General features: G+C 34.5%; 4 protein-coding genes across 6 annotated transcripts in view; 2 read left to right on the plus strand and 2 right to left on the minus strand.

The window, feature by feature from the left end:
• Positions 1-3,181, minus strand: part of LOC100372022 (NAD(+) hydrolase SARM1-like) — a 43,462-nt gene extending 40,281 nt beyond the window's left edge. Inside the window, exons 1-2 of the mRNA XM_006816939.3 lie at positions 2,890-3,181; positions 1,497-2,789 (exon numbers count right to left, since the gene is read on the minus strand). Of these exons, the coding sequence (XP_006817002.1) occupies positions 1,497-2,729 (1,233 nt within the window). The 5' untranslated portion in view covers positions 2,730-2,789; positions 2,890-3,181. The remainder of the gene's footprint in view (positions 1-1,496; positions 2,790-2,889) is intronic.
• Positions 3,182-3,264: 83 nt separating this feature from the next.
• LOC102804966 (uncharacterized) lies at positions 3,265-12,636 on the plus strand. 2 transcript variants are annotated; one of them, XM_006816940.3, is made up of 6 exons: positions 3,265-3,404; positions 4,337-4,689; positions 5,463-5,549; positions 7,382-7,549; positions 7,894-8,031; positions 9,537-12,636. In XM_006816940.3, exons 2-6 carry the CDS (start codon positions 4,529-4,531, stop codon positions 10,000-10,002), a joined length of 1,020 nt encoding a protein of 339 aa, XP_006817003.1. In that variant the 5' UTR covers positions 3,265-3,404; positions 4,337-4,528; the 3' UTR covers positions 10,003-12,636. The 2 variants fall into 2 exon arrangements, with proteins under 2 accessions (XP_006817003.1, XP_085347149.1); XM_085491023.1 differs by having other exon boundaries at positions 4,343-4,689.
• A 1,116-nt stretch (positions 12,637-13,752) lies between these two features.
• LOC100372167 (mitotic-spindle organizing protein 2-like) lies at positions 13,753-17,318 on the minus strand. Its single transcript, XM_002735108.4, has 3 exons — positions 17,244-17,318; positions 15,975-16,172; positions 13,753-14,940 (listed from the first exon to the last, which is right to left on the minus strand). The coding sequence occupies exons 2-3, from the start codon at positions 16,115-16,117 to the stop codon at positions 14,727-14,729; spliced, it is 357 nt and encodes a 118-aa protein (XP_002735154.1). The 5' UTR covers positions 16,118-16,172; positions 17,244-17,318; the 3' UTR covers positions 13,753-14,726.
• Positions 17,319-17,533: 215 nt separating this feature from the next.
• LOC100372322 (oxysterol-binding protein 2-like) overlaps positions 17,534-22,939 on the plus strand; it is a 93,193-nt gene continuing 87,787 nt past the window's right edge. For both annotated transcript variants that reach the window (XM_085491024.1, XM_085491026.1), the window contains exon 1: positions 17,534-17,754. In XM_085491024.1, the coding sequence (XP_085347150.1) occupies positions 17,630-17,754 (125 nt within the window). In that variant the 5' untranslated portion in view covers positions 17,534-17,629. The remainder of the gene's footprint in view (positions 17,755-22,939) is intronic.

Here is a 22,939-nt window from a genome sequence, read left to right on the forward strand (position 1 = left end):
ATTATTCTGTATGCTAAATTCTAATTTTAATTTAATATTATATTACTTTAATAGTGGTGCAACTTAATACTTTAAACATATTAATTATCAATTTTTGCATGAGGTATGTACAAGGTCAATATACTATAGACAAAAATAGTTATGTTAACCTTTTCATCACCAGTTCCCTCTTTTCATCACAAATTAACAAAATAGTGCTGTTTATAGTCTGCACTTCAGAAGATTGGGACAAAAATAGTCAAATTCTTTTAGTAAAATTTAAAAATTGACTCAAATTTTGTCTGCTGGCTTCAAAATTTGGGTTCACTTCCAGAAATATAGAAGAATATAAAGAAAAATTGTAGAAACATTTGAGCAAGAAAATCTGGGAGTGAAAAGTACAAGACAAATCATGAGTTCGTCTGATAACACAGTATTTTCTCCAACATTCCATAAACAGCTCACAATTGTCATAAAGTCTCTTTGATATCTGAGGTTGTTGACTCTTAAATCAACCAACAAGGTCTTGATATCAGTGTCTTTAAGGTTAACACAGTATTAAAATACAAATTGTCATCGAGTATTTTGATTTGAAAAAATATGGCACCAGCAAAAAAATTAATCTTTCGTTTTTTTTAAATAGAAACCACCATACTAAAAAAATCATTAGGGATTATTTCAAAACTTGCAGAATCCCTGTGTATTATAACGTCCTGATTTTATTGCTCTACATAGTTTAATGATTGATTACTGTATTCAGTACTAATGCCCTAAAGCATAATGATATTTGTTTTTTGTCATCCCAGACACTGTTACGCGGTGACAACTGACAATGTACTGATTTGTAGATTTTTATCAATTGAACAAACAAGGTGAACAGTAACAAAAAAACATCCTAAATTGATATATTGTATCACCTGTTAATATGGGCCACTTTTGCCTGAGTCACTCGTCTCAAATACAGTGACACATGCAGAAGAAAAAAAAACAGCCTGCTGGTTATTTCCTTTCATACCAAACATTGTTTAGGATTGTCTGCTTCTTGTCCTGCCAATTTTATTTAAAAAAAATGTAACCTTTGATCGTGAATATAGTGACATTGGTGTACAACAGGGGTGTGGAGTTGGGTATATATCGTCATTTTGAATATTGCAATTATCAATAATTATTATTTAAACAATGTTTCAAACCAAATTTATTTTTGGACTACTAACACTCCACCAATGTTAACTTTTCCCTACTGTACTGAAATTTATCACTACACCAACACTAAAATAGTTTTAATCTCTCACAGACACATTTACTTGTTTGAGGTTTTTAACAAAACTCAAGTTCATTATTAATATACTTGCAATATTAAATGCAAGTTACGCATCAAAGGACCATTCAAGTTCATTTTGCATGTATTTATACAATGTATTAGAGGTGTATTTCATGGTGTGTACACTCTTGCAATGACATCTGAACTATTAAACTTTTGAACTTTGTGAACATTTATATGTGTTGCTTTTCATTACCTGTAATTTGCCTTGTTCTTTCTTTATACCTGCTTCCATAGCAAAATGGAAAGCGGCCAAAATCTGGGCTTCTCGTCGATCGCATGACAGCAATGGCACCAACCGCTTCAACCAGTCTCTACCTCTTCCCTGGGCATGGAATTTATTGCTTTTCGCGAATTCAACAGGGTCATGCGAATTAACAAATGGTTCAATTAAATCTAATGTTCCCGAATTGACAACAGCTTTTTGAACATCTTTATTGGCAGCCAGGAGTGAGATAGCAAGGCATGCATAATATTTAATATTATCATCTTTACTGAAGGCAAGTGGGAACAACCACTCAGGGGCGTGGTGTTCTATCATTCTGCGTTGATTGGCAGGTCCGCCATACATAGCACAATTTGCTAACGCTGCAGCACAATGCTGGAGGACTATATTATCACTTAGTCTACAGGAGTACAGGACAGCTTGTAAGCCACCTAATTCAATAACACGAGAACAAGTGTCTTCATTGTGTTTAAACATACTCTCCAAAATGCCTGTACCGATTTGCATCAGTAGTAATTCTTCTCGAGAACATGCCAGACGCACAACAGATTCAAGTCCAACATTGGCGACATAATCACGGTTTTCAGTAATTAATACTTGCTCTAAAAGCTGTGCTGAACTGTGTTTAAGATTTATGTTTTCTGATTTGCAATTTTCCAACAGTATGTCTAACCCTCCTTCCCGACGCAGGGTATTACACAAATCATACGCCATATCACGACCATATATCGGAGTAATCCAGGCATTATCCACCTGTATGTAGAGATCTTTGGTTGCTTGAATAACCACACTAACATCGGTGTTTTTCAATTTTATAACCAGCTCAGCTACCATTCCATGCACACGCTCTACCTGGCTTTCAGCCTCACTCAGCATCTCTGCTTTAGTGTCCATGTCTATGTCTGCAGACGCTATTTTCTTCAATTTCATTCGCCGTTCCATGATCCGTACAGTGTGTTCCCCATTGCTGGTCGACCTTTCTATGCTGGTAGTGGTCGTATAAAAGGATGAATCTTTTGTTGAATACACATTCATTGTACCGCCGTCAGCTGATGTCACTTCAACAGACTGTATAGGCTCAATTGATATATCACTAGAGAATACCGGCCCGGGCAGCTCGACAGAGCGCTCGGAGTACATCTTTGCCGACGAATCCATCTGAGTTTCTTTCTTCTGTTTCTCCGATCCGACGCAACTTCCCATACAATTAGTAGTCAGTCAACGCTTCGGCTCGCTGGACGTCACCGAAGTACATACCATTGACTAAAAATAAAGCAATTATTTTTAGAATACCGCCGTGTCACTCAAATCAATTAAAAAAACGCCTACAATTTCATCATGCCGGTGAACTGTGCAATTTTACCTTCGGTCTGCTTTCCCGACTCGAAGTTCTTTGGATCAGCGGATATCCTCGGTTGCAATATGTCTGCATAATGCTCCATCAAGCATACCGTGCACGTTACTGGGGATCTCTTAGTGATGTAGCTACTACGCCCATCATTAGGATTTCATTCATAATTTGCACACAAGAATATCACCAACAAACTTTTTCAAAAATATGTACAATGTCCGACTTTAAAGTAAAATCCAATCCTTGCACAGACCATTTATGCACTACGCATCTGAAAAAAAAAGGAAATACAACCGAACAACATCTTCTGAGAGCAGACGAAGAACTTCAAAAAGAAAAGTGATGTGAGCCCTCACCGGTGACCGAAACGGAAGTAGTTATAGCAAGGTCGTCGGTGAAGTAGTATTGAGGACGAATCTATCGCGATCACAGAGAAGAAAGTTCGAGTGAATGGTCTGTATTTTAATATTTGAGCTGGAGTTATTACATATCAATATATGTATTGAGAGAGCCAGTACACTGCGCAGGTAAATCAACGACTCGTGAATTTGAAATTAATAGCAAGCGATTGTTTCTCGCCAGGCTCCTTTTGTAGTACACATGTTCATGACCCCTTTTTGCTAGAAATTTCTAGATAGTGGTCAAAATAGTTGTTGAACATGTATCCCACTTTATTTATTAGACATTATAATAATGTGGTTTGTCTTAAATTCGTGATCTTATTGTTTGACCCACGCAAATCACCTTTTGGAGTTGAGTTATAACTCGGACCACTATTTCTTATAGTGGCATGAGATCAGATATAGGCATAGCGCCGACCACGGACATTTGACAGAGAAAAATTCACTGAATCGTATAGGTAATAACAATAATAAATCGAATAAATTATTGACTAGATATTATATAATCGTGATTTATTTCCAAATAAATAAAATATGTGTATTCATGATTTTCAGAAAGAAAAGAAGGTTATACATTTGCAGCCTGTGATTTAATTCGAATGCCCATTTAGGACAGCTATAAACAGCTAATAATTGGTTTAGTATGCAACATACAGGCAGCTTTCAAATGATTTTATTCTATAGGACATGATGTATATGATTAACTGCTATTACTGCAGAAATAATTGTGCACGCATTAACAACGGCAATATGCACTAAATACTGTAAAACATGATGAAAAAGCGACTTGCAATTTTAGCGAATTGTGGTAAAATGACGTAATAGTGAAATGTTGATTTAGCAAAGAAAAACTGTCAAGTATAATTAGTTCCGGATTACTGTATACGAATCTCCAAGCCTTGGCCATTTTGAATTTATAATAAAATCATTAGCGACATCTTGAATTAGTGAATTAGTTCTCTCACTAAATTCACTAAAAAGACATGCTCATGAAATAGACATGTTTTACAGTAAATGACATGAGATTTATCTTCTTCTTTTTTCTATTTCTGGGTCAGCAACAGCTACTTGACTAACAATAGCAACAAGAGAGTGGTCAAGACAAGAGTTATTCCATTGTAGTTAGTATTCCACTGTACCAGACCAAACCAGACCATAGTGTATCATATACCAAAGTATAGCATACCATCAAAACAGACCATACCATATATACAAGGACACAGCAGAGAATAGCCTTGAAGCAGGAAACAATGGCAGATAGTATGAACAATTTGGGAGGCACTACCTCTGTGACATCACAACTGGATGGACTTGATATGCAGGCGTCAGGCTGGCATCACAGTGTGCCTGAGTCAATGCCATGGATGACTAAACAAACAACAGGATTTAATAATTCTCATATCCCACTACAGTAAGTTCTTTTCATATTACCGTAAATAGATATATATATATATATTATATATCTGACACTAGAATTTACCGATCCATAACATGCTATACATACCGTAAAATCTGTATTAGAAGCCGCATCCCTAATAGAAGTCGCATCCATTCTTTTTAAATAATTGAGAACCAAAAATTCATCATTTCTCATATGTGTAGATGCTCTAATAGAAGCCACATCCCCTCTGTTGCATTCAGCCGTGGCTTCTAATACAGATTTTACAGTAATCGTTCGAATGTCTTCCTAATTTGGAAATTATGAATCAAGTTTACATCACATTTGAACACTTTTCTTTCTTTACTTTCGACGAAGAAATGTGATGGAAATTGAATCCTGTCACTGAACTCAATACTAAACATTTTTCGTCGCTATTTCAGACTGTTATCTGTCATTAAAGTATTACCGGTACTACTCGCAGGGAAAAGATGTATAGTACGGATAATAAGATTATCATGAGAATACTACAAAGTATACATTGATTGATACGATCACTGTACTCCCTTTGTGCATATTTTGTGTTATTCTCTAATATCCTCAATAAATTAAATGATTAGTTACTACCAAATATTTTTACTTTTTCACAAAAGCATGACGTATGTAACACTTGCTCAAGTGAATTTGACAAACAGAAAGTCGATTAAATGGCATTATGGTTTATCACTTAATTAAGTACATGTATACATACAGGTTGACTCCAGTGTAGTTCTATATTATAAACTGAACACCAAACTTTCTTGCAGAAATTCAGCAACTTCACCTATAACTAATGTGTTTAAAAGAAAATCAAGATCACCATTGAAAAGACAAAGGTCACCAGTTATTGGGGAGTAAGTATTAATATTTGCAGTACTATACTAGTCTACCGGTATTCGCTGAAAGACCAAAAAGTGAAGAGATGGGTGCTTAGCCAAACATGACTTCAAGAATAAAAATGCCCCAAAATTTGCGGGTGGGCACTTAGTCAATCAAATTTATATAATACATGTAAATATCATGCGAATGGCTAGATCATGGTAATCACGTGTAAACTATGCTTTGACAATTACTTGTTAACAACCATGAAAGGTGGTAAATACTTCATTCTATATTCCTTTTACCTTTCAAAATTATAATTTTTCTTAAAAAAATCATTCCTTTTTTTTTGTCGAAATCAATTCCAAAAAAACATACTTCGACAGTAATAATTCACTTCCATATTGCGTTACCAAAATGGTTTTGGGAATTCCTGCTTCTGTACAACACTCAATTTTGATTGGAGACATCCACCTAAAAAACATGATTTCTAAGTCAGACAAGTATGGTAGTTAGCATGTTTGCCTCGCATCAGCAAAGTTCTTGGTTCAGTTCCCGGAGCCAACTGACTTTACTGTTCACTATGCTTCACTAAAGAGTCTGCTCGGCTTACCAAGGCTGGTTTGCACATGCACATGCAGTTAGCACTAAACAAAACACTGAATTATAAATTCACATTGAGTAAAGATAATCACATCTGGTTGTACAGCATTCATCATATTTGGACAAAGATTAAATTGACGACAGATATGATATTCTGACAAATGTAAATACTGTAATTCCACTTAATATATTCACAAGGGAAAAATATCACAAGTTTAATAATCAACAAATATTGTCACAGTAAAATTTCCACTGGGATCTTAAAATATAGCATGTCACAGTGACTTTCCCAAAATGTTGTCATCAAGGGGTGGACAGACCATTAGAAATTCCAGTGAAATAACAAGTTTTACTGTAATTTTACCGGGACTTAGTTCAGTAAATTTTACTTCTTCGCAAAAATAGCAAAATTAAAACCTAGTGAATAATTAATTAATTTTTCGCTGTATGAAATTTATTTGTTACTGATTTTTGATGAGTTAAACATCAAATTTAGGGAAAAAGTTTTTTTTACTGGATTTTATTTTCACTTATTCATCCCTTTAGCGAAAATAAATTTCAAGTGAAAATTAAGTACTTTACAGTAATTAAATAAATCTGACATGTTTTAAGCATATCTAAGACTGTTTAAAAACAATGGTCATTTTTCAATTTAAAATAATAGGAATTTTTTAATGTGATTGGAACCTTCATACAATTCAAACAAAAGTGGGAAAACATTAGATACCGGGTATTATTGATCCGCATATTGCTTTGTTCATCTGTCCATGCATTGACCTCAAGTTCTGTCTGTTTATCGTCCGATTACTGGGTAGCACGATATCATTCCACCAATGAGAACATGCCATTTCAATAATTGACAATGCAATGAGTTATAAAGATTTGACAACCAAAAATTACCATGAGAGAACAAAAAGTTAACAATATGGCTGTCAAAATAGTTGGGGTTTACCTCGCTCTATATTTATTATATTTCATTCATTTATCATTTCCAGTGTACATTACCTTTATATTAAACCACAAATTATGGTAAATTCTCATTGGACCAGCAACAAATCAGAACTTGTGTTACAAGCTGCTTTCTTGTGAGGCATGTTCTAATTGGTTGAGAAAAGCTGCTTGAACATAGTTTAATTGTCATCTGTAGTTTGAGGTAATGTACACTGACAATGACAAGATCTTGTAAAAGTGAAAAACATCTTGATTTTGATCAGAGTGACTGTACCTCTATACAGCAGTAACTAACTAATGGTTTTCATTATAGTAGTTCATATGAACCAAGTGAGAAACAGTACATTTCAGAAGAAAGAATGGCTGCAGAGTTGCAGCAACTGTCCATCAGTAATGACCATTCGTACAGCCAGGAAGAGGTCCTTCATCCCAAACCATATGTGAAGAAAGGAAAAGAAACCTTTTCAGAAATAGAAAAAAGGTATGAAAGATGATTACCATGGTAACTGCTGGTATGATCAGTACCTGTCAGATGTAGTTCATAAAAAAACTGACTACTGCTGCCTTTCCTATGTGAAGTACACACAATACAACACGAGTCAAATTGAGTCAGTTTAGGTTGAATACAAATAAGTACTAGGGTAGTAGTAAATATATATACAAATTTTTAAGTTCATTGCTAATTCTTGTTATTTTGCCAAGTGAAGGTTTCATCAAATAAGAATAAATAAAAATAATTTAATAAAAAATATAATAAAATTAAATTGAAGAAGAAGAAACTGAAGAAAAAGCTTGAAATTTTTTAATTTGTTTATGTTTATGCAGACTTCAGGATGAGAGTGATGATGAGATGGTGCAGACTTCTTCAGTTGATGAAGATTTTGTTATTGAATTGACACCGGAGTTAAAGAATTTAATAAAATCTAAGCCATCCGAGTTACCAGATAGTGTTTTCCGAAAAGCGTAAGTACAGTTTAAGCCTTGTCCCACATAATGGTTTTCACATTTTTCCAATAATTGTATTCAAGATTGCGTGGAACTATGAAGGATATATTGAAATAAGTTATAACGAAACAAGTGTTACTTTCATGACTGAATTTTGAGTATTTTGACTTGGCTTTCTAACTCACATATTAATAAACCTTTCAAGGTTCAAGTTTGTGGTAGCATTAACTCTAACTGAGGGTTATTTTTTTCAACTTCAAAACACCAACCTCAGTTGAACTCTGGACACTCATTACCCCCCCCCCCCCCCTCTCCCCCATTTTGTTTCTCATCTCAGGGAAAGTTGATACAGTGATACAGTTTTAATTATATCTTTTGTATTAATATTCTTCAATACCCCCAACAGAAATGTACATTTTCAGCAGGTCTCAGAAGTATTTGGGTAGCCAATTTGCAAACTCGCTAGTGAATTGGCTAACTGCTTGGGTTTTGACTAAACAGTTGGCTTTTGAATCTCGCTGGCGCTGACTTGTGGGCACGTCCACTCTGGGCGAGTCTATATTGCATTAGGGGTCATAGAATGATTTTACGTAGCCTGCTACATCTCTGGATACCCCTGAATGATTTGCTTCGATACGCGAGGCGTGATAATATTATAAGTAGTTTTCCTGGTCAGCCTGACTCTGAGAATGGCCACATTCAGTTGCGCACAAGTGATAATATGCGATGACAAATGCGATTAATCATCCGATATTTACTATATGGGGGTAGCCATCTTGAATACTGATTGAAACTAAATAAAGAGTCAAGTTGAGAAACAGTTTCCTACATATCAGATAGAGAACAACAAACTTTCACATCCAAACGTTTCGTTGGGATAAAATTAAGCAAACCGCTAAAAACATTCGACCGCATTCGTCGTTTTTGTGTGGACAATCCTTTGTATACGAACACCTCATTACATGAAGAACATAGAACACTTTCCCTGGTATATTTGAAAGCTAAATAGATATCCAACTGTAAGACCGATTAGCTCCTAAAGTATGACACCTGTCCCCTACTGTTATATGGATTCACCCAGACTAGACGTGACCACTTGACGGCGTCAGCGAGATTCGAAAACCAACTGTTTTGTCAAAACCAAAGCAATTAGCCAATTCGTTAGCGAGTTTGCAAATTGGCTGCCCCACTACTTCTCAGACTTGCTGTAACATTTATTAAATAATGCTTTTGATGCATTAAAAGTAGATTTGGATCAACAAAACATCTTCTGAAGCAGAAAACTAACATTTCCCCCATTCTATTCTTTGTGGTGCACTTCACACAGGTATGCAAAATTGTGTGGGAAAAAAATGTGTGAGGCACGGGTTTCAAACTGATTCGCCTAATGGGAAGCAAGTTTTTGCTCTTAGTTATCTACATACATGTAGTAATGTTTTTGGAATGAAATCCAGCATACACAAGATGGCTGTCATTTCACTTCTATAGTGTCGTAATTGTTTTGTGATTGAATTGCCTTACAGCATTCAGCCTTGTAATGCCTTGGTGTTATGGCAACCTCTCGGTGTGTTGCTTGACAACACAGTGAAATCAACATCATCTAGTGACTCACCAGAAACAGACAGTTCTGACAACTCCAGTGATTCATTTACTGAAAATATTCGATATGACGATGCTAGTTTTGACAGCAGCGTGGTGAATCTGACTGCCGATTGTAAATCAGACCCTAACCCTGCAATAATGAATACACCAATAGACACTATGAGTACAGAATCTGAATGTGTAGTAGAGACTATGACGCCTGAAGAAAGTTTTTTTCATGCCATGGACAATAATAATATGCCAGGTGCTATTGACATCAATGCTATTTACGCGGCACGTCCGATAATTAACGCAAATCGTCGACGGAGAGTGAGGAGGGTTCAACAACCTCAAAGTGCTGTTGGGAAAGTCGTCTTTGACAATACAAATGATGATATGGATCTTTGAGTATCTGAAATACTATTGCTACATTCTGTTTTGGAGAGGATGAATTCATGTGCGTTTCTGTACTTTTTTTAGTAACATGTTGACTTATGTTTATTATTTTATAAAGGGCTTACATCCTGGTGATTTTGAAGGTAAAAATAAATCATGTTTCTGTACCTTGTGATTTTCCGTTCATTGTGAGATCTCACCTAATGTGTGAAATACATGGTTCAAACATCTGCCGTAAAAATTGAATGATTTGATTTTGAGCTTGAATTTCCCTTTTTCAAATACAATGTTGAAAATCTATTTTTCAGAAAGGAATATGGCTTATCTTTATATATATGTCTTTACTTCATCAAAATTGGCCATCATCAAATGTGTATGGCCAAAAAATATACTATAAAATACTTTATTTTAGTTGTAATTAATTTTCACTGAATTTTGACAAGCTGAATGTAAAATATAGGAAAATAGGTACATTTGCTGAATTTTATTTTCACTGAATCATTCCTTCAGCAAAAATAGCGAAAATTAATTCAAAGTGAAAATAAAGTAATTTAGAGTATTTCATATTTGTGAAATCTAATGCAATATTTTGACGCCTCTACCTTTGTTTGTTTGTTTGTTTGTTTGTTTGTGCGTTCAATTTCATGTATAACTCGGGATCTCACAGAGAACGGAAAATGGTCTATTGACAGCCATATTGTGGTGTTCTGAATGTGTGTGTGTGTGTGTGTGTGTGTGTGTGTGTGTGCGTGTGCACATGCATCCAGAAATCACTGGATTCATGACTAGAATACTCCAGTTTATTTTCACGAAAAATCATGACATTTTGCAGGTGTGAAGGTTTCACTTTAGTCACAGTGACTTTCAAAATTTTGAAAAAAAATATGAATTAATTATGCAGGTTTAGTTTTTGCGTCTGCTTTGAACATCTCTCTGTACTGTAAAACATGTCTTTTTAGCTAGCATGTTATTTTAGCTAATTTCGCTAATTCAAGATATCGCTTATGTAAAGAGAAGTATATTCTCACAATGAGATTGTTGGCACTTTGGTCAAATTTACTAAAATCGCGTGCAGCTATTCCAAAGTGTTTACAGTATACTGTGGAATACTTTATTTTTGCTTGGAGTTTATTTTCGCTATTTTCGCTAAATGGATGATTTCGTGAAAATAAAATCCAGCGAATATACTTTTTTTCCTATATTTCACATTAAATTCATCAAAAATCAATGAAAATAAGTTCCATACAAAACGCCCAAAAAAGCCCTTTCAGCGAAAATTAATTCCAGCGAAAATAAAGTACTCCACAGTAATTTGAAATGACTGGGACAAGGTGTTTATTGCCTGTCAACCATAACCTCGCATTTTCAATGAAATCTTGAAAATTGTTTTTATTTTTTAACTTTATAAATCTAATGATTAATATTGTTCAAACTTTTTACACCAGATTTCAGAAAGCGTGAATTTGGTTTACATAAAGTATTTAAAAATTTCAATTGGCGATTGAAAATAACTTAACAATCCGTTGTATAGAACTTCACTACTGTCAGTTAACTTTTAATCTCTACTTTAATACTGAAAATGGTATAACCAGTACCTACTTGTATTCTTCTAAATATATTTCAGTAAATAATTCACTGTAGTTTCAAGCGTTTTCAACAAATTCAATAGGTTCATGACATTAAATCAGCCAATGTTTGAAGAAACCCTGCAAAGACTCATGGGTGATGGACATTACCGAATGGTTTCTACAGCCAATGAAAGCATCTTTTTTGAATTTGAACAAAGCTCAATGATTTTCGGAATAAATGTTTTATAAATACCGATATTTATAAATGTCCATAAAACAAATTCATGTTTTATGCTATGATCATGGTTATACTTTTCAGTATTTTCTATGCATATATATTTATTACAATGGCGGCCATTAATATTTAAACACCTAATTTGGGTAAATATGTAAAACTGCCTCACGTCTCACAAAATGAAACGATAAGGTTACACAGTCAGGCCAGTTTTTGTGGTTATGTAATACAATACAACTTGTTGAAAAGAAAACAAGTGTCCAAAATATAATCTGCCGTAGTAATGGATTCACAAAATATTCCACCGAATATAATGGCTGCCTCTGTAATATCACCATGTTCATTCAGTTCTCAGTATCTCGAGTACAGCACAGGGAGCCACTTTGATTCGATGGCATTCACATGACTTTTGAACTTCTAAGTGGTGACGTATTAGCCGTTCTGCAATACGAAATATACCTCATTTTTGCTCATGAAATTTAATACAAGTGGCATTCTGTGTATTTTGTTTTTGTATTGTGAAATATAGCACAAATAATATTTTCAAAGCTTGTTGCATGCAAATGTTTTCTGTGTTTCCATTTTCCCATGAAGCAATTCACAAACCAGTAAACACATTTTTATTCAGTTACTGAAGGGTTTGGAAAAATACCTAAACAGCAGCATACTCAATTCATTGTTTTTATTTTATAGATTTTTATTTATACTACAGACAAGTACCAGGATATATGACCCTGATTATTTAATGTGAAAAAAAACTTGTGCGAAACTATTATAAATGTATATGTATATGAACTGCATTTGTCAATTTATCAATAAAACTATGCCTTGCTGGTCCTGCCATCTACATTGTAAATAGCGCCCTCATGTGATCGCTGGTGACTATCGTGCAAGAGTAATTATTTTATTAGCTTTTGTATGTGCATGTGTTTGATCAAACAAGTTCTCAAAAAAACAGCCAGCTCAAAGTTCGTATGCATGTCATATGGTGGTGTTGTGAGGTTTGGGAAAAATGTTTGGTGAACATCCATTGTTTTTCCAATTTAAGTTTAGTACATAGGGGGCAGGGTGGTGCATGATAACATTGCTCTTCTGTTAATGAACATTTGCTTTCCAGACTTTACATGATGAAACAATATGTTGGGAATACTTTAAAAATAAAGTATATGATAGTTTTAATATTTTTCATATGCTAAGATTGTTATTTCAACTTTACACTTGTTTAACGCGTCTCAAAACAGAAATTGTGAATTATTCATGCTATTGAAACTAATGATTGACCTTAAGTGGCTAATATGCATGAAATTATTTTTTAAAAAGTAAAAAAAAGAACAAAACAAGAATATATATAACAGTTAAAAAAAGATAACACAGCCACTTTCAGTTGACATCTGATGTGGAGCATAAAAATATTTACGAGACAGGGGTCCACATTTCAACTGTAGAGGGCAGTGTGTAAACGTACATGTATAGCCAGACTTTTATTGAACAGCACCCCCTTGCAAAGATTCCTAAAGATCTTGAAACCTCACAAGGGCAAAAATGCCAGATAGGCATGGAATCTGGTATGTATGTGTACCATTATGAAGGATTATGCAGCATTGAGGGTGCAAGTGTTTCTTCAGAGCAATTGGACAGTTCCTAATTAATACATGTCATTTTAATATTTTCAAAAACCCATCCACGTAGAGAGTTAGAAACTAGATCACAAACCTTTTCTCACTGCTTCACCTAGTGTGGTTTGGTATGTGTAATAAATTAAGGTTGTGGTTTGGTACACTGTTCTCTTTAATTTTTTTGAATCTTGAAAATACTGTGAAAATTTGCCCATTTTCCCCTTGAAATGTTTTTTCTGCATACAAAATGCATGGAAAGTTTCTCAAAAGACAAAATTTCACTGAGAAACTACAATTGAATCAGAGAAAATTGAGCGAAAATAAAGCTTAGAGGGAACACTGGTTTGGTATGTGTAATGAATTAAGGTTACGTCTTTTAATCTATTTGCCAAATTCACATACAGCCAAGCAACTACAATAAAGTACTCAAGACATTTGCAACTTGGTTGACATTTGGCGTACCAAATCAGGTTAGTATACTGCAAAAGTATTGGTAATATTCACATTCCAAGTTTTGCTGTTTTCACCTTTTACACCTAGTTGCTGGGTTTCATTCATACTGACAGCACACCAACAGAAATGTGGAAGTAACCCAGTTAATTTCTTGAATCAAATAATGTGTACATAGTGGGTTGCTTACAAGCTGTCTTGAACAAACAGGCGGACAGAAAGACAAACCATGCTATAGCAATAACTTATCTTACTTGGAAGATGCAAAACCACTAAGGTTACTATTACTGTACATTTACATCATTTCAAGTACATATTCTTAGATTGAATCAAAGTAGAATTTTATTTCACCAGTTTTCTATTTGTCAACCATTATATATATATATATTTAAAAAAATAAAACTTCAAAAATGTCATATTTTCCTATCGCCTTGATTTGATTTTTTGGATGATTACTGTATCCTGCAACTGAATTACATTGTGATGTTGATAGTCTCGTTCAATTGGTGTAAAAATTTACTAAATTACAATTTAGGTCTATTAGTGGACTGAATGATTTAATATGATATTAGCGACAAAAGTTGAGAATTAAACAAGTCTTCACTCTTGTTTGTTTTAAATTCAATAGTAACTCAATTTCCAGTGGAGGAAATACAGTACAGTCTTTCTCAGTCTCAATTACTGCATATCTCAATGTTTTAAAACATTTTTTTACAATGTTCACCAGGCTGTTTGTTCGTGTCTTTTCCAGGAAAGCCTCCTCAATAATATTCTGGTCAGCTCAAGACAGGCAGATTCATCATCCATTTAAAATGCTGCCATGATTTCCCTAAACTTCTCGTGCAATGTTTTTATGGTATTTGTTGTCTATGAATGAGGTAGCATTCTTGTTCTACTACTGTGAATTTTACTGCTAGTGTTACTACTGATAGAGCTGGGTTCCATGCCAGGATGTACATAGGAAAGTTGTGAACTGCTGATATGACTGGTATTTGCATATTTAGAATGAAGACTCATAGCTCTAAATATCTGTAATATTGCAATAGGTGCAACATTCATTCGGACCAAATCGGCAATTATTCTGCAAGAAATATACAAATGCAAAGAATGAATCAACAAAATCACAGCAAACAATGAAGCATGTGAAAGTCACAATAGAGACAGAGAATTTAGTCTTTTAAAATTATATTACTGTAAAAAAAAAAATTTGGCTACTCTAAAAATTTGATCATCTAATTATTTTGCAGGTTATTGTAATTTATTGGATTCTAAAATTTTTGCTGATCGCAGAATTGTGCTGTTTATAGTTCTCTACAATTTTGTGCACCGCAAATTTATCTTCTTGAACCAATGGTTTGACCCTAATTTAGGCTTTAGTTAATGAAAACAAAACTACCGGTAACTATATGTCGTGTTAGGTATTCTGAAAACTCTACTATTTAAGTGGTTGACATTTTAGAATTCTTTTGTCTCTAAATGAAATAAATTCAGTAGTTGCTGTGATTGTGAATCATGCGTGTCACATTGAATTGCTGCTAACCTAAGATCCTCCTATGTAGTGCTGTTTTGAATTTAGCTTTGGATGCTCAAACACAGTTGCAACACATGTAAAAGAGTCTATAATTTCTGAATAAATTAGATAGCCAAGAAACAAATCAAAGCCATAATTTTGAGATGTGACCTTCAGATCGATTTTGAGTGATTCAGTGACTTGATGCCTGAAGATGCTGAAAAACTCAATCGTAATTAAATCTAGAGGAATTTAATGAGATTGGATATAAATGATTCAATAGAAACATTGTCCATATCAAAGTTTCATACTCTGTCTATACATTTACATATACACTGTAAAAACGCAAGAGTTAACATTTCTAGCTGTGAAAATTATACAGTTTACAGTAATTATGTGAACATAATTATATTCACAGAATTCCTGTATCAATGGATTTTTTAGTTCAAATAAAGCACATTTGACAGTGTTAACCAATTTCCAATGACTGTGCAAGAGAACAATGAATTGACCTTCTTAGTTTTTAGTATTTGTTACATCTACAAGTTTAGACATGCCTAACACACATGGACCGTGGAGCTCCACACGCACACACATTTTCCTACCTATAAATCTTTGGATTTATATTCACACCGGCAAGATTGCATAATTCATAAAGCTCCTCTTCCTCTGCTGATATAACATGTTTACTCTTCTTTGTTGATATAGTATATTTATATGTCTGCCCAGGTCTTGTACCACTGCTCATTTTGATGTGTATTACCAGCTTCTGGCTTAAGGTACCAAATTGTTGTGTAATAATACTGTAAAACATGTATGTTGGCAAAGATTAATAAGATAAAGGTATGCAACTTTTATAAACTTGTATGGTGCCATGTGTGATGATGATGATTGCACAATAAGCAAACTCACGATTTGCGAATGTTTGTAACCAACCTCATTCTGTGCGCATCACTTCTAGCCAATAGCATCACAAAACGCAGTGGCTGCTTGGAAATGTTTGGTTGCGTAATGCTCCAGTCAATGTCAACCCACACCCTCCCCACCTTGGGGTTTAGTGGGGGATTTGGAAATTATTGTTGTAAAATTTGTGAAATGCCTCACTGCCTCACCTCCTGGGGCAAGATGGATAGGCAAGTCCCCACCCAAAACAAACCCCCCACATTTATCCCACCGATCGCCACTGTTCGCCATGCTTGCTATCAGCAGAGTACTGGCGATGCTAGCGATGACGGGACACGAAACACTGCTATTCCCCACCTCCACGGGCAGTTTGGCGGTAAACCCTGCCTAATGCCCAACGTTTGTCCCTTATCGCCCAAGGTGGGAGGGGTCGGGGTTTACATTGACTGGAGCATAAACAGAAATGAGCGAGATTAACTTTCAAAAATGCAAACACTTTGCGAATAAGCAGGGACGCCACCAAAAACGGCATGAGATGAAAAGAATCAGTTCATTTGCAAACTCAGTAACTTGCATTGGAATTTCTTGAAATGTAGGTTTTATGTAGCAATTTTTCAATTCGCGGGGCTCAAGAAAGCAACCACTAACCAACAACTCTCCAAAAGTAGCATGAATTAAACCTCATAGATTTCCGCTAAGGTGTCATCATGCACTGATCATTTACAAAAAATGGGTTTATTTGCGTGTTTACATTTTCACTTTGACCGAAACCTACACAAATCCACTGAACCATGTCAGCTGTTTAAGTTCAAAATTAGTGTTTCTGGATATTTTACATGGACTTTGATATTTTCTAAAAGTAACTGGAAAACCAAAACAGTGCCCCGTGGTTCTGAACTCCTATTCTGTTTAAACATAAGCTAATATAGATAGAAATCATACGATTACGAATATAGTTCAACTAGCCTTACCTTCAAATAGCCACCATTTTAGTCAGCAATGCATTGTGGTAGTAATGATGTCTGAGAAAGTAGAGCGACAGGTAAATGTGCAATTTGTATACCAATCCGCCCATAATAATAAATTGGCAATTGATGAAATCTGTTCGTTTCTAAGTACGTTTTACAATGTAACATGTTTAGAATCTGTCTACATATTATTTTATTTGGTGAAGTAACACAATTTTAGCTATTTCTGCTTGCGGATTACATTCACTGTCGGAGTGTTACATAATTGCAGTGAGTAATTTGTCAACGCCATCTTGGAATCGTCCCATCAAATTTCTCTATTGACCCAGACTCATGAGAGTTCACATTTCCTAAAATTCTCAATAGAATTGGAGGAAATAATCGATGAGATGGCGGATGCCAAGAACTCCAATCCGGACAACTTCAAAGGTTGGCTGTACAAATGGACCAACTACATCAAGGGATACCAGCGTCGCTGGTTCGTGCTTTCCAATGGTCTGCTGTCGTACTACCGGTGAGTTGTGAACATGTTCCACGTTGACTGCTTGATGCGAAGTAATGGCATCGTTCTTTCGAAAAAAAGAGTAATTTGCAAATGAAATAGCGGCACGTTTTTGTTTTGTGTTGGGCATTATTTGGGTAGATGTTATCTAGTCTGTCCACTCACAGTTGTCGTGCTATTGCAGTTGGGACACCTCATCATGGAAACTACATTTTTATGATGAAGGGTGTATGTACAGCGTCGACGAGTAGCAGCTGTTCTTAAAATTACGTCACCGGGCCTGATCGTAGATATAGTTATGTTGGCCCATCCCACCTCAAATATGTCTTTTCTCATTGTAAAATAAACATAGACTAGTAAGTATTCTAATTTATAAAATTGTTTGAATTATTTAATTTTGTCGCATCCATTTTTCAGAATTCTGTTTTTTGCTAAAGGATTTGCTATTTTTACCAGTGTAAACCGCTTGTGTGCCAGGGTACCATTTGTTTACAATAATCTCTGTGGTACTGTACTAGCAGTTATTTTAGTACCGGTAATTGAAAATATTTACAGTGCAGTATTGAGAGTTGATGTGACCAAATCACATCAGGCATGATGTACATATACCGATGAGTTTTATAGTAAATCATGTTTTTTTTTTATCTAGATATATTTAAAGATTTATTTAATCAAAATTTGTGGTATTATCTCAATTATATTCCAGTTTGTTTTCCAGTTTACATGTAGTGTCGCTTAATCATAAAATGCTTAATTCTGCTTGGTATGCTCTTGTACTCACCATTGCAGTCAATCAACCCGCAGTAAATTCTCATTCAAAAGTACTGTTAACTTTCACGGCCACAAATTTGATTTGTCATTCGTGTTTGCTGAAACTAATTTTCATGAAAGAAAACACCAGTGATAGACTACCTTTACAAGGCACTGACAAGATTTTCATAGCCTTCTCACTCCATTATGTATTAAATGGCAGAATTTAACTGTACCAATCGATAAATCTCGCCTGTCAGCAAGTCGCAGCGTACAGTCATGTTCAGTGCTATATGTATATGTGACATTCAGACACTATACACCTTCTTAGAAACGAGCATTCCACAGATGCAATCCCAATGCATTATATATTTGTGGCTTTGCATTAAATAGCATTTGTTACAAACAATGTCTCTGAGCATTACGTAACATGTATAATTATTCAGGATTTCATGTTCGATTTGGCCAATAAAGAACCAAATTAGTGATGGATATTGTGTTGTGGCATTGAAATTATTTCACAAGGGATTTGGTGAGGCAGCCACTGAAAAGTAGCAGCATAACACACTTGGGTGAATTTATCATTATCGTCTGCGCATGTTGTCCATATTTGATCAGTTTATTATTTTTACGTTTGTTGTTGTTTCAAGCCGTTGTTGATGTTTCCTTTTCAAAGTTCAATAAATGTCAATCCTGACATGAGACTTTCCGACTTCGTGAATTGTTCCGACCTATAGAGTACAGTGGCTATACTTCGAGCCAAATCACAGCCACATATTGATAGAGCAGAGTTGTTCATATTGGTGATGGTCCATCGTATTCGTATATCCTCAGTCTGTCAACAATTACATTATCTCCTTGAAAACTAGCAGTGCAATTGCTTTGATACTTGGTATATTCATGTAGGTACCTTGGGTGGACGTCTGATTTGTCCATGTTGTGATAATATCATTAATTCTCTATATTTTTTTTCTTGAATATTTTTGTAATTTTTACTTTTACTTAAAAACTACTAGCCCAGTTGCTTTGATATTTGACTTTTGTGAAAAAATTTGGAATATTTGTTGTTATTTTTGGAAGAAAATTATATTTTGTTGGTGGTAGAAAGACATAAGCTCATCAAATATTTCATCTCATACATGTAGCTGTGCTATAAATTGGATATGAATGATTTAGGTGATGTAGTTAGCTGAGCATCTTCTTAACAACCAGTGCCTAACTACTTTCTTTTTGGTGAACTGTATTATAATCCTCTTGTGGCTATTATTTGGTTTTACTACACTGTACGTTCTTGTTGTACAGCAAAGCTATTTTGATCGTCAGGTCGTTCGTTAGTAAGATCTTACTAGTATAATCATGAGAAATTTTATTATACTCTAGTTACAGCAGTGTGTTCATGGAGCTCGGCTTCTACTAACCCTTCATCAGTCACCTACAGAGAATTACTTTTATAGATGGCTAATACAATTGTTACTTTCACCACTAAAGGCAAATTACAAACCATCAATTACACTGAAGGGCACAAAGCTGGGGCTTTGCTTATGAACATTATGTAAATAATTGTAAAATACCAATTATCAGCTTTCATTCAAATATTTTATATTGATTGGCTCAAGAGCTAAACATTGTCTACGTCCAAAATGCACATACGGTACATGACTTCATGCGACATAACTATGACCAACCATTTATTCAAAATAAAAATGATGCTTGCTGATTGGATAATGTGGAACTTATTAATATTAATTATAATTAACGACAATGTCACACTATTTTCATTTTGAATTCTAACATCCATTTTGATTTATAAAAATGTACATTTATACACAGTCCCTCTATCTATATGATATATACCGTGTTTATATGATAGAGTGACTGTGATTTATACAATGTTTATAATGACCCCAGCTTTATGTCTTTTATTGTATTCTAAGAAAATGGTCAACATGTCATCGCTCACAGAAAGGTTAATTTAAACATCAGGAACTTTTTGTTTAACTTTTTGACCACGCAACTAAACTTTTGTCAGAGTTCACATAAACATGCAGTTTTTTTAAATATTTTTCAAAAGTTTTCAAATTAACCAAGACCCAAGAAGTTTACGAAAAATACATAAAACTGTTCTCTTAGTTAAAAAAAAATTATGGCTTTCAAGGTGTTACATTAACGTATTTCAATTTGCTACAAGAAAAATATTGCAATCTTTCATCTTTGTATCTTCTCTGTTTGCTAAGTGGCTAAACAAGTTGCTAATTATCAGGGAAGAACAGTGTTTTATTAGCTGCTGTGGCTAAACTTGTTCTACCCTCTGTGAAAGTCCAATAGAGTTCAATAGTATGATGTACCCTCAAGGTTTAATGAGCACTGAGAGCGTTATCTATAACATACCCTATTATCACATTCATACATGTAGACGATCACTAGAGTTCTTTAGGGCATTGTACTCCTGACCCTTCCACCACTCTGTTCTGGTTTTTAAAATCACCTGATTTTAACTCGTGGTTCCATTCTACAGTTGTACACTGCAAATAATTAATATGTTATCATTGCTGAGCTAGCTGTCTTCCATGTGTCATTCACTGTTATCATCAAAGACTGCTGTAATAGGGAGGGTATAGTATCAAAACTGCAAATTTCTTTATTAGAAGTAAATCTCCAGTACAAGTGCACATAAACCAAAAATTGCATTTCTCAGATAAATAATATAACTTTAATTTGTTGATGCACCTCTGTCAATTACGTAAACACATGAACTATTAATATATTAATAGAGAAAATATGGTATTCTATGCTGGATCATTAAAAATTATAACATGAGCAATTCAGTTATTCTGATGAATAAAACTAATGCAGCATTCTGATAAATAAGTCATCTTTTTTTGTTAGTTAAAATTAGCTCCGAGATACTATGTAGTTAATATAACAATTCACATACTATTATGTTTATTAAAAGATATTTTTTGTCTGTTGTTGTTGCATACAAATAATTTAGCCAAATTGAAAACAAATCTCTTAACTGTTTTAATGTTTTCAATTTGTTCATATCCTGCTGTAGTAAGGAATTCCATAAATGCCATTTATTCAGAATTGTATCAATTGCATTAAATAATATGTATTTGTTACCCTGTCTGGTCTTAATACTATAGCAATTAGAAATTATAAAATTGTAAATATTTTTTTTTTCAAAAATGTAAATCATGCAATTGATTTTGGTATATACATGTACATGTATCTATGTTTTGAATGATGGACAGTTATTTTCGATATTAAGGAATTCTCTTCATTTGTCTGCAAATTTTCAAAAAGTAAAGATATATTTTATATAATATGGGGGTAGCAGTTTTTAATATTTCCATCCGATTGTTTTAGGCCTGCCAACTGTTGATTTCATATAATCCTCTTCACACGACTACAACTGTAGACCAGAATATGTTTCCCAGGCATTTATTCTCATGCATGAGATACCCGAGGTTAATTTTGTGGTAGATTTTTAGCAGGCCTGAAAATACTTACAGCTGTGCTGCTATCCTTATTGTTCCCATGAATATTATAAGAGGGCGCTCTTTTTTGCCTGCCCTGGTATCATGCCATTGAACAGAGGACATTCAGATAACAATAGAGTTTTGTTATGTTAATTATCTACCATTGTGCTATCCTGGGCTACACACAGCTATGTGGTCGTAATTAGTGTGTACACAGTGGTACTTTTCTTCAGTGAAAATAAAGTGTTCCACAATACATGATATGCGACACTACCTCCAGATAATTAACCTCAGCATATCAATTTATCCACCTTTTGATATTCCATTGATAATGTCAATGTTTTCTAGCTCCAAGGTGCATCCCCTTTTCATGTTGAAGACATTCAGTACACTGTAGACTCTAATCACATTTCTTTTTTTGAACAACCTCAAAATGAACCAAATATCTTTGAGGCAATGCTTGTTATGGACACCTTTTGACCACTCGTGGAATGTCAGGCAGGAACGACTGTCAGGACAATTGCTTTTCATTAATGCTGCATGCAGAAAACAGCATGAACAGTGACGTAGATTTTTAAGTAAAAAATTCATAATGCGTTTTGAACTATCCACCATATTAAACTTAGTTTAAATGTCACTATAATGATTTTTCTAATAATATGAGCCTGAGTGTCAATCGACGTGCAGCGGCAGCATAACCTTATTATTATACATCTTTTCTATCCAAGGATACGTAATGGGAATCAGCGAACTTCTTTGTGTGGAGTCCGGTCAAATCCTGACGGCAGCCATGTTTGTTTTTATTATTAGAGGACACTTGCGCGCATAATCATTCCATATTTGGAATTCACATTTCCTAATATGTTTGGATGACAATATCCCATAAAATACTGCAAAAATACAGCATGCTGTAACTTATGGGGTTATGGTGACAGAGGTATAATAATATATAATATATAGTAGGT

The sequence above is a fragment of the Saccoglossus kowalevskii genome, chromosome 16 (genome assembly GCF_978046115.1).
Source record: "Saccoglossus kowalevskii chromosome 16, keSacKowa6.1, whole genome shotgun sequence".
NCBI lineage: Eukaryota > Metazoa > Hemichordata > Enteropneusta > Harrimaniidae > Saccoglossus > Saccoglossus kowalevskii.